This window comes from Danio rerio, chromosome 25 (genome assembly GCF_049306965.1).
Source record: "Danio rerio strain Tuebingen ecotype United States chromosome 25, GRCz12tu, whole genome shotgun sequence".
NCBI lineage: Eukaryota > Metazoa > Chordata > Actinopteri > Cypriniformes > Danionidae > Danio > Danio rerio.
The window spans coordinates 21,059,926-21,072,243 of record NC_133200.1 but is presented as its reverse complement, the minus strand read 5'-3'; the positions used below and the strand labels follow the sequence as shown (position 1 = coordinate 21,072,243).

The window sequence follows — 12,318 nt, the reverse complement described above, 5'->3', positions numbered from 1 at the left end:
GGGTAGATGATCGGAAGGATGGACGGATGAATGGATGGATAGATGGATGAATGCATGGATGAAAGAATGAATGAATGTGTATATGGAAGAAAAGATGGGTGGACGAATAGATGGGCAGATGGATTTCTGACTGACTAACTGACTGAATGAACGAATGAATGCATGAATGAATGAATGGACCAATGAATTAATGAATGGATGAATGAATAAATGGGCAGATAAATGAAGTGATGGATGAAATCATGGATGGATAAATGACTAGATGGGTAGATGATCGGAAGGATGGACGGATGAATGGATGGATAGATGGATGAATGCATGGATGAAAGAATGAATGAATGTGTATATGGAAGAAAAGATGGGTGGACGAATAGATGGGCAGATGGATTTCTGACTGACTAACTGACTGAATGAACGAATGAATGCATGAATGAATGAATTAATTAATGAATGAATTAATTAATGGATAGATGGATGGATGGATGGATGGATGAATGGATGGATAAATGACTAGATGGGTAGATGACTGGAAGGATGGGTGGATAAATGAATGCACTGATGGATGAACTAATTAGTTAATGAGTTAACATTTAGAAGAATGGATGGGTGCAGAAATGGACAGGCAGATGAATGAATGCATGAATGAATGGATGGATGAATTGATGGATGGATGGATAAATGACTAGATGGCTAGATGACTGGAAGGAAGAATGGATGATTGTATGCATGGATAGAAGAAGGAATGAATGAATGAATGGATGGATGGATGGAAGGATGGATGGATGGACAAGTGGGCAGGCAGATGAATGAATAAATGAATGAATGGATGGGTGGACAAGTGGACAGGCAGATGAATGAATGAATGGGTAGATGACTAGATGAATGAATGAATGAATGAATGAATGAATGAATGAATGAACAAATAAACACACGAACGACTGAATAAGTGAATGAATGAATGAATGAATGAATGAATGAATGAATGAATGAAAGTACAGATGAAAGAATGGATGGGCAGATAAATGAATGAATGAATAAATAAATAAATTAATTAATTAATGGATTGATGGATGAAATGATTGATGAATGTATGGATGAATGACTAGACAAGTGGATGACTGGAAGGATGAATGAATGAATTAATGAATAATTGAATGAATGAATAAATGAATGAATTAATTAATTAATTACCAGATAAATTATTTGATGGATTGACAAATAGATGGATAAGGATGGCCAAATGTTTGGATGGATGGAATAACTGACCCAAAGGAAAGTAGAGATACTCACTTGTGCTCACAGTACTGGCCATAGTAATTGTGTCCACAGTCACAGCTGTAGCCACGTTTAGTGCTTGGTTTGCGAACACAAGAGGAAGTGTGTTCACAGGGGTTCAATAAACACGCATCTACACAGTCCCTGCCGAAATAACCTGGGCAAAAGGAAAGAGAGAAAGAAAGATAGTTTTATTGGTTGCTTGATTGTCAAAGTTTCTGAGTACATTTTTAATTGTCATGGCAAGAGTTTCACTGATTCTGTCCACCTGGTCCCTGTTTAGATCAGCTATGCTGTCTTTCTGAAAAGGTAAACCTTTTTTTTCACTCCAAGACATGTTTTTTTTTAGTGGTACTGTATTTACCTGGCTGACAGACACATGTGTGGGATGTCCAGTTGTCTGTACAATGGCTGTGTGATGGACACAGGTTAGCCAGGCATGCATCAGGTACATTACACCCGTCTTTCGCATGGATTCGCTTTGCATGCCGTATGTTGATGTTGGCAATGTTGGTGGACGTCTCGCCCATTCGCACACCCTATGAGAAAATCATATTAACATAGCCGGATGAATAAGACAATACACACCTTTAAATTATATAAATATGTGTATGTGGGATTTACCTGCATGCAGCCATTAAATCCACCCTGCACAGTGTCATCTTTCTTAAGCAGTCCACCAATAAACAAGTTCCTCAGTTTAAGTCCGGGCAGCTCATTACCGATCTCCACTGTCCTCTAGATATCAAAACCAATGAGTAGTTTGTATCAAAACTAACAATTACACATTTTTTCTTACTCAAATGTATTCCCAAGATTTGTTTAATATTTTAAGTCTCTTTCAGCAGGTAAAATATGTATGAAGTATTCTGTGTCTGAAGTATTTTTCTGTGTCTGAATTTTTTTAATGTCCAATAATGGATCAACATAAGAACAATATATTGAATTTCTGCATGCATTTTATGGTTCTGTGGGTCTTATCATGCACACTGGTCTATAGTTTTTAATTTCTATTGGATTAAAGTCAGGTGATTAGCTGGGCCATTCTAGCAGCTTTATTTTCTTTTTTTGAAACTAGTTGTAAGTTTCCTTTGCTGTTTAGCATCAGTGTTGCTGAAATGTCTACCATTGAGACTGAAGCATCTAATGTTAATTTACAGTGATGAAGGGCAGGGTTGCTCTAAACTACTTTGAGATTTCAGCTGCTGTCTGGGCTTTCCTTGCCTTTTTAAACCTCCCTTTCTTCATGTGTTCAATGTTTTTTTCCATGTGTCATTTCATTTTATTACAAAAAGTTTATTTTTAAACTTAGTTTTCTTTGTATGTATGGATTACTTTGATTGTTACTGACATCTGGTAAAAAATTTCAACAACAGTTGACAGTTTTCTGAGAAGAATGGTGACTTCTTTTAAGTTTTAGGTATAATTATGTTAGTATATCAGGTAAAATATATGACAGTTTGTTCATATTATAAATATTTTTTCAGTAAATGTCATATTTTGGTTTTAGTTAAAGCAAACAATACATAATTTGAGATGTGATGGACAAGACAGATGGTTCATAAAAAATATTTTTTTTTAGAAACAAACCAAACGAAATGGCAAACAATGGCAGGATACCCCTTTAATACATGCTTATCCAAAATTGGACATCAGTGATAAACATATCAGATAAACTAGTGACAGCAAAAAACCTTTACTTGAGTAAAATTTACATACAGCACTATACAATTTGTGTTTGAACCATATTACAAACAAATATTTGAGATCATATACCTGAAACATGCCATAGTCCAATGAAACAAGAGCCATATATTTGATGTCCTTTCCATCTTTTCCACTCTTGAGCTCGACAAGCACATGGTGCCATTCTCCATTATCCACGTACACCTGAGGAAAATCTAAGAGCGCCACACGTCTGTTCCCTAAAAACACTTGGAACCGAAGGTGTCTGTTGGTGACCTGGAAACACAAAAAGTCTGAGACAAACAAGAACAACAGCACAGTCTGTTTCATCTACTTTATTAACCCTTTTACATGTAAGTATTAAATACACCCTCTGTCACCCTGGATGAGTTTTTTTTATGTGACCAATATTTATGCATCACCTTATAGTTTTTTTCTTTTAAACTTTTTTTTTTTAATTTTCTGCAATTATTGGCAAATTTCCTAGTTATTGTGACACATCTGATATTCCAGTTCTTAAATATGTGTAACAAAATGGACTTTGGTGTTTACTAATAATCATATTGTCTGATTTATGATGGATGCCACCATGTTATTCTGCCCTGCAGAGGAAAGATTAGACTTGCTGGATGGATTAAAACCCTGTTAATTCACCAACTTCTCCTGAAAGACATGACAGTCAGTGGTTGTTTAACTGGGAGAAAAATAAATTAAATGTTAATAAATAACCTAAAGAATGTGTATCTGTTTAGTTTGTGTTGCCATCTTCATAGACATCACCGTGTGTGTGTATTGATTCAACAAGGTACTGAAAATATTCCTCAGAGATTTTGCTTCATATTGACATAATAGCATCACGCAGTTTCTGCAGATTTATCAGCTGCATGCCCATGATGCAAATCTCCCATTCCACCACATCCCAAATGTGCTCTGTTGGATTGAGATCAGGTGACTGTGGAGGCCACTTGAGTACAGTGAACTCATTGTCATGTTCAAGAAACCAGTCTGAGATGATTTGCGCTTCATGACATGGCGTGTTATCCTGCTGGAAGTGGCCATCAGAAGATAAATACACTGTGGTCATAAAGGGATGGACATGGTCAACAACAATACTGAGGTGAGCTGTGTCACGATGACACAACGCTGAATTGGTATTAATGGGCCCAAAGTGTGCCAAGAAAATATTCGCCACACCATTACACCAACACCACCAGCCTGAACCATTGAAACAAAGCAGAATGGATCCATGCTTTTATTCATTCATTCATTCATTCATTCATTCATTCATTCATTCATTCATTCTCTTTTCAGCTTAGTCCCTTTATTAATCAGGGGTTGCCACGGCAGATTGAACCGCTATCGCATCGCCCGAGATCCATGCTTTCATGCTGTTAGATTCTGACCCTACTGTACCATCAAAATGTTGCAGCAGAATTGAGACTCATTAACGCTTTTCCAATCTTTTATTGTCCAATTTTGGTGAGCCTGTGCCAATTGTAGCCTCAGTTTCCTATTCTTAGCTGACAGGAATGTCACCCAGTATGGTCTTCTGCTGCTGTAGCCCATCCACCTCAAGGTTAGACGTGTTGTGCATTCAGAGATGCTCTTCTGCATACCTCAGTTGTAACGAGTATTTCTTTGATTTACTGTTGCCTTTCTATCAGCTGGAACCAGTCTGGCCATTCTCCTCTGACCTCTGGCATCAACAAGGCATTTGCACACACAGAACTGCAGCTCACTGGATATTTTCTCTTTTTCAAAGCATTCTCTGTAAACCCTAGAGATTGTTGTGCGTGAAAATCCCAGTAGATCAGCTGTTTCTGAAATATTCAGACCAGCCCGTCTGGCGCCAACAACCAAGCCATGTTCAAATTCACTCAAATCACCATTTTTGCGATTCTGATGCTCGGTTTGAACTGCAGCAGATAGTCTTGACCATGTATACATGCCTGATTGGCTGACTTGCATTAATGAGCAGTTTGGACAGACTGTTTGCTGTTTTGCTAGTACTTACTGTATGTGTAGTTGTATGTCTGACACCTAAAATTAATGTTAGTTGAAAATACTGATAAATTGGGATTGAAGACAGGTGCCTTGCACCTCTTTTTCTGGCTCTAGCAAGAGCCATAGCGAGAAAGCCGAATTTGAATTTAGCAGCTGTTCACATGACACACTGAATGTTTTAATTACTACAGCCTAGACTGGTCATACCAGTGTGATTATATGCGTCAAAAAATTAAAGCAAGAATATTGTATGAAACAGGATGAATTACACCACTTACCATAAGATTAATCTTGGAGAACTCTCCAGCAGTAGCCTGTAGAATTACTCCTGTGCTTTTTCGTGTGCGAAACATAAGACCCATGTACCAGGGAATGGCAATGGTGATGTCTGTATCACTCCATGACACCAGCGCATGGCCATCAAAATGCAGTGGAGCGGGCATAACTGTGGAAAGAATATAGGACAACAGTTTAGATGCCACTCAAACTGAATGAAGAGATTTAATGCTGCTAATATGTGTTTTTATACTTTCTTTAATGCAGTGTGTAATGTAACTGATTTTTAAGGTAACAAGAAATGTTTTGAAATGTGCATTTTTTAAATTCAATGTTTGATTTAATGTTACCTGAAATATGACAACAGGGTGGGACATAAAGCACCTCGTCCCCTTTAAAAACCTGCCAATAGTGTTTTGTTTATCACAGCTCACAAATGAGAGTGCTCGAAATCAAGCGCATCAAATGAAAAACAACTGAAAATTGTAGTAAACAGTGTGGGCCATGTCAGATACTAAAGAGCATTTGATTGGTCAGTACGAGGTGACGTCCAAAAAATGATTGAAGTTTGATGAAGACTCAGGCTTCAATTGATATTGTAAAAATAATGTCATTCTAATGTCAAATAATGTTTGTTACTGTTAATATTACTGTGTATATGTACATATGCTGTAGAAGCATCTAGAGCTGTAATTCTGGAAGCAGTCAACCAAGCAAAACCAACTGGGCCATCTGACCAATTAAAGGAGTAGTTTAGAGCAGTGGTTGCCAAACCTTTTAGCCTGAGACCCCCAAAACAACAATTCCAGTGACTCATGACCCTTACTATCCTTGGAGGTAATTATAACATACATACACCAATAGGTCTAAATAAACAAGCAATTTTTATACATTGTTTTGAAATTTATTCTTTTGTTTCATTTAATATTAACCTCATCTAATGTGACTGATGAGCACAATGTTTATTGCACTGTGTTCATTCTTAGGTTAGTTTTGAAGACTGCCACTTGGAGATCCTCCACTACAGTTAGGTTCATAAATATTTAGACATCGACACAATTCTAACATTTTTGGCTATATACACTAGTACAATGGATTTTAATTGAAACTAACAAGTGCCTTAATTGCAGACTGTCAGCTTTAATTTGAGGGTATTTATATCCAAATCATGTAAACACAGTATGAATTACAACAGATGGCATATTTGCTTCCCACTTGTTAAGGGTCCAAAAGTAATTGGACAGAATAATCAATAATCATTTTTTATACCTGGTTGCAAATCCTTTGCAGTCAAGTACAGCCTAAAGTCTGAAACGTATAGACATCACTAGACTCTGGGTTTATTTGTTATTTACTGGGTTGTTGGTTTCATTTCAAATCCTTTGTGTTGGTGTATAGAGCCAATAATGTTAGAATTGTGTTGATGATATGTAAAAAAATATTTAAAAAATTATAATTTTTTTAATCTACGTGAATGCTATAAAGGTGTCAAAGTTTACCATGGTGCCATAAAAGAAATCTACTGCAACTTACGTTATTGCTGAGATGTTAATATAATGTAAATAGCCCAGGGCTCAAATCCAAAGGAAAAAAAATCAAAAGCCAGACAGCTTCTTATTTGCATGTTTTTTTTTTTTTATGTAACTATTAAATACAAATTTAATCTTCTGTAAGTTATGGAATTTAGCAATTCTAACAGTTCAATGAAATGTATTAGATTTTTTAATCTCACTCTGCAGGGGAAATGACTCAGGGGAGAACCTAAAAAGCACAATTTCAGACACTGAGAGAAAAATCCAGATGCTGCAATGTTAGATGGATTTGTAGAACACCTTCTTCACAAAAATAGCTAACTTTATACTGCATAACTTGAAAACAAAAACAAACACATGATCAAGGAAACACTTTGACATTCCTTTTTGTCCCAAGGCACAAATAATCACTGGCATTTGTACACGGTGGAATGTTTTCCAGTCATCCAGGAGATTTCTTAATCAGGAATGTGAAATGCTCTTACAAACCAGTGTCCTCGGGGCAAATATTTTACTTATGCATGTGTGGGCTGAACTTATGGAAATATCAGTAGTATATCTTAGACCCAACCCTGAGATTGTGACAGTAATATTAGTGATATTCACAGATGGGCCTTTGCTTAGGCTTTCTTTTTTTCCTAAAGGATGAAGAGAGGATTCACCCAAAAATGAAAATGAGCTTGATAGATGATTTTAGCTTTTCTACCTATTTTACTTTTACAGGTATTGTTATTTTACATTTAACACAAAATTAATGAATGGTTCCTATTGATACATTGAGGTCTTATTCTTCATGCATAATCACATTTCGGTCTTAAGATCTCAGTCTATCATTATGGATATTAATTTAGTTTTGCCTGATTGTATTTTTATTGCTAAAAATGCAGATAACCAAAAACTTGCTTTTTTACATCGCCAATGACCACAGTTTCAGCTAAAGATTAATGTTTATACCATTAATGTTCTACCAAAGCACATCTTAAATTTTTTGGTGACATGCCTTTAATTGTCTCTTTAGAATGTATTGATTGTACAAAAAATCTGAAAAATTAGGAATTTCAATGTATTTCCACTGGCAACACTATGCCTTAAAGTATGTTATTTTATGGTCTCATAACATTGTGTGATCCTTCCATCCCATTGATAAGCAAAAATAGAATTTGCAACTAGGTTTTTACTCGGAAAATTAGGTCAAACTAAGCTTGCTGAAAATGTTAAGCCATTTGCAACCCCATTCCCTACTTCAAATCTTCATTTACCGTCAATGGGGACATTTTGTGATTATAATGCACTTACTTGAATGGTTTTAGAGGGGAAAATAATATAAACTATAACCTGTCATTACAGCACTGAGAGACAGACACAGAGAGACAGAATGACAGACAGGTGAGACAGACAAACAGGTGAGACAGACAGACAGACAGATAGACAGACACATAAGCTATATTTCCATCCACCAGTTTTTTGCACATGTTGGATATGCGCATAAAAAATGTTTGATAGAAAATGCATAACTGAGAACAGTATTAGTGCTATTTTATTATTAATAACCTCCAGAACTCCCAATTGCATCTGCCATGCGTTTATTGTGTGTTGGCATTTGTCTTGTGAGGCGCAAGATTTTTTTTAAATAAAGAAAAGACTGATGCAGCTTCTCCAACCACAGAAAATTCCATTTTTACTTTTGATATTTGACATCAATTAATCAGGAAGTGAAGATTTTGTTCTCTTTGAACACTTAAATGCAAACACTGCTTTATTTGCATGTCTTTTAACTAATATTCCTGTTTTGCCCATAAATTTAATTAGCATCTTTGGATGGAAACATAGCTATAGACAGACAGAAAGATAGACTGACAGATGAGACACAGACAGACAGATCAGAAACATCACATCTGTCTGTCTGTATGTTTGATTTTTCTGTCTGTCTAAGTCTGTCCATGTATCTCACGGGTGTCAAACTCAATTCCTGGAGTGCCGTAGCACTGCACAGTTTAGTTCCAGCCCTGCTTTAACACACCTATGTGTAGGTATCAAACAAGCCTAAAGCACTCGATTCGTTTGATCAGGTGTGTTTAAGACAGACAGACTGACAGACAGCCAAACGGACAGACAGACAGACAGACAGACAGACAAACAGAAAGACAGACAGGCAAATAAGACAGATCAGACAGACACATAGGCAGATAGACAGATAAACAGACAGACCATACACAAACAGACAGATAGACAAATCAGACATACAGACAGATAGACTTAATATTCATTCAGAATAGAGAATATTTAAATGAGACAGACAGACCAGACATACAAATCAGACATACAGAAAAGAGAATATTAATTCATATCACAAATCAGACAGACTAGACATACAGACAGACACATGGATAGACAGGCAGATCTGACACATAGACAGACAAATCAGACATACAGAAAGACAGAAAAGACAGGCAGACTCACAACAGACAGATCAGACACAGACAAATATACAGAGACAAACAGACAGACAGAGACACAGACACATAGACAGAGACACAGACAGATCAGACAGACACATGGACAGACAGATCAGATGGATGAGACAGAAAGGCAGGCAGATAAGACAGACATAGATACAAACAGATAGACAGACACATAGACAGAAAGACAAATCAGACATACAGATAGATAGACAAGACAAAAAGACAGACAGACAGACAGACAGAGAGATCAGACACAGAAAGTTAGACTGACAGATCACAATTTTACCCTATTTTAGCCCTTTCCCTTTACCTCCCCTTTTGGGCGTTCACGTGCAGGGGTGGGGGTGATCCATAGTGGGGGATCCATAGTGGGGGTGATGCGTAGGGTTGAGGGAAAGGGCTAGATAGCCCTTGAAACAGAGATTTCCCAGGACCACACTCGAAACCAAGGGGTAACAAGAATATAGGCAGAATACACCAGCCACAACAACAGCATGGCTGCACAGGGAAGTCAAGAAATGCAAAAGTCAGTATTTTTTCTCATTATTAAAATTTTTTTTACGACAAACAAGCACATGTTTTAATATATTTATAACCGCGTTCATGTTTTACTGTCACGTAAATCTAAATCCTTATCTATAATCCACAATTATAACTCCTGTATAGCAGTCCTACAACATTCTGTCACTTGATAACTGTCAAATTCCCTGTCAAAAAAGTCTAGTGGCTGAGAACGACCTTTTTACAGTGTCTGCTATAATGTTTATGTTGTTTTTGCGTGTTTACATAAATGAATATGGCCATGGTGTAAATGCACAGTACAGTTACGAGCTTATTGCCACATTAGATCATTATGATAACACGATATTGTTGCCTTTGGTAATTTCCTGAACATAAATTAAAAAACATTCACGCGTAAATAGTCGCTTGGACATTTGAGTTTACTCGCTCATTCGCGCGTCAAATACGATTCATTCATGCGTCAAATTTACTTCAGAACAGACGCGGATTCACGTGATGGGCAGGGCTTCAGTTTGCCTGGTGACTCTAGCTTCATAGCTAAATGGCTAACATGGATTTTATTGAGAAAATAACTGTTTTTGTGCTTTAAGAAGGCTAAAAACAGCATCGATACGTTTAGGGCCGTGTCTGAGTCCACTAGATCATTTCAAAGGTGCATCCAGCTCTGTGTGCTCATAAACTCCTCCAGAAACTTAACCTGGATGATTGAGGCTTTCAGCTGTGCTTCTGACTGAGCCCAGCCCAGTTTGATGAACTTTTTGTCGGTGTCGGCTGGAGGATTTCCCCCAGGACTCCAACAACATGTGTACATCACAATCACGCCCCCACAAGAGCAAGCTACTGATTGGTTAACGTGGCGCGAATGTCCGCTGAAGTTCAGACTTTTAAACTCAAGCAATTCGCGCGAAACGCGCATCAAACACACAAAACGCTCCATTCGCGCAAATCGCGCCATTTGCGCAATTTGTGTCATTTGCACCACGCCATTCGCGCGTATCACGCCGCAGGATTTATATTCACGCATTTGCATTTAAGATGTAAATCACTCGTGCTTGACATGCGTTCCGTGCCTGGTGTGAACGCAGCATTAGAGGTACATTTTGAGGCCTATCCCCTTTACTCTCTGTTTCAAGTGCCAAGGGAAAGAGGAAAGGTTAGGGGTACAAAAATAAAATTGGGATTGGGCCTAGATCAGGGATGTCCAATCTCATTCCTGGAGGGCTGGTGTCCTGCGCATTTTAGCTCCAATTTGCCTCAACACACCTGTAAGGATGTTTCTAGAAAGCTGGGTAAGAGCTTGATTAGCTAGCCCAGGTGTCTCTGATTAGGGTTGGAACTACACTTTGCAGGAGTTTGGACATAGACATGGACTAGACATACAGAGAGCCAGATCAGACAGATGAGACAGACCAACATATATACTAGACATACAGACAGGCAGATCAGACAGACAAACAGATCGACAGACAGATCAGACACAGACAGTAAGACAAACAGATACACTAGATCATAGATGTCCAAACTTGTTCCTGGAGGGCTGGTGTCTTGTAGATTTTAGCTCCAACTTGCCTCAACACACCTGCAAAGATGTCTAGAAAGCCTAATAGGAGCTTGATTAGCTTGGGTACCCTTGGATTAGACATACAGACAGGCAGATCAGATAGAAAGAACAGAGAGATCAGACAGACAGACATATAGTCATACAGACAGGTGAGACAGATACAACAGACTGACAGACAAACAAATAGGAGATACGGACAGCAGACAGATATATGGAGATACAGACGGAGTTACAGACAGACTAGACATACAGACAGGTCTTACGTACAGACAGATCAGACAGACTGATAGACAGGCAGGCATGTAGGCAGGCAGACAGACAGATAGATCCTGTTCACCGCTTCCTGTCTCATGCATGACTCACTGGTATTTGATGGTGGCCAAGGGCAAATCCAAGCAAAACACAGGGGGCGTGTCGATGCGCTTGTGTCCATTAAGCAATATGAAGGCAGATGAAGACTGACATATAGAAAGAGTATGAAAGAGAGGATTATCTTACCGTGCTCACAGTTCTTCCCTCCATAGCCTAATGGGCAGTTACAGGTGTGGGTGTTCCATCTGTTCACACAAACGCCTCCGTTCTGACAAACAGCCTGGCTACAAAAGTCACGTTTTGCTGCACAACCTGAATACAAAAGGGGAAATGCACTTTAGAAATTAAGGCTTGCAGACTGACACCTTAATGAACAGGTGTAAATAAAAGAAAAACATTCTTTCAAAAATAACAGGGCTGTGCTCATATTCACATCTTCTCTCTTTTATCTAACATTACTTTTTGTGGAGACTTTGTGAAGGATTAAGCTTTGAGTTTTAATAACAGTGCTTGGAATCATACAGCTGAAGTAAAAAGTTTAAAGGGCACCTATTTTACCCCTTTTTCAAGATTTAAGGTAAGTCTTTTGTGTCTCTAGAATGTATCCGTAAAGTTTCAGCTCAAAGCACTCATCAGAGTATTTATTATAGCTTTCAGAATGTTGGAATTTTCTGCTCTGAATACAATG

At 37.9% G+C, this 12,318-nt stretch overlaps 1 protein-coding gene across 1 annotated transcript in view; it reads right to left on the bottom strand.

Moving 5' to 3' along the window:
* celsr1b (cadherin EGF LAG seven-pass G-type receptor 1b) overlaps positions 1-12,318 on the bottom strand; it is a 113,632-nt gene that overhangs the window by 46,992 nt on the left and 54,322 nt on the right. The window contains exons 8-13 of the mRNA XM_001920737.6: positions 11,817-11,942; positions 5,244-5,410; positions 3,052-3,237; positions 1,900-2,013; positions 1,640-1,814; positions 1,291-1,432 (exon numbers count right to left, since the gene is read on the bottom strand). Of these exons, the coding sequence (XP_001920772.2) occupies positions 1,291-1,432; positions 1,640-1,814; positions 1,900-2,013; positions 3,052-3,237; positions 5,244-5,410; positions 11,817-11,942 (910 nt within the window). The remainder of the gene's footprint in view (positions 1-1,290; positions 1,433-1,639; positions 1,815-1,899; positions 2,014-3,051; positions 3,238-5,243; positions 5,411-11,816; positions 11,943-12,318) is intronic.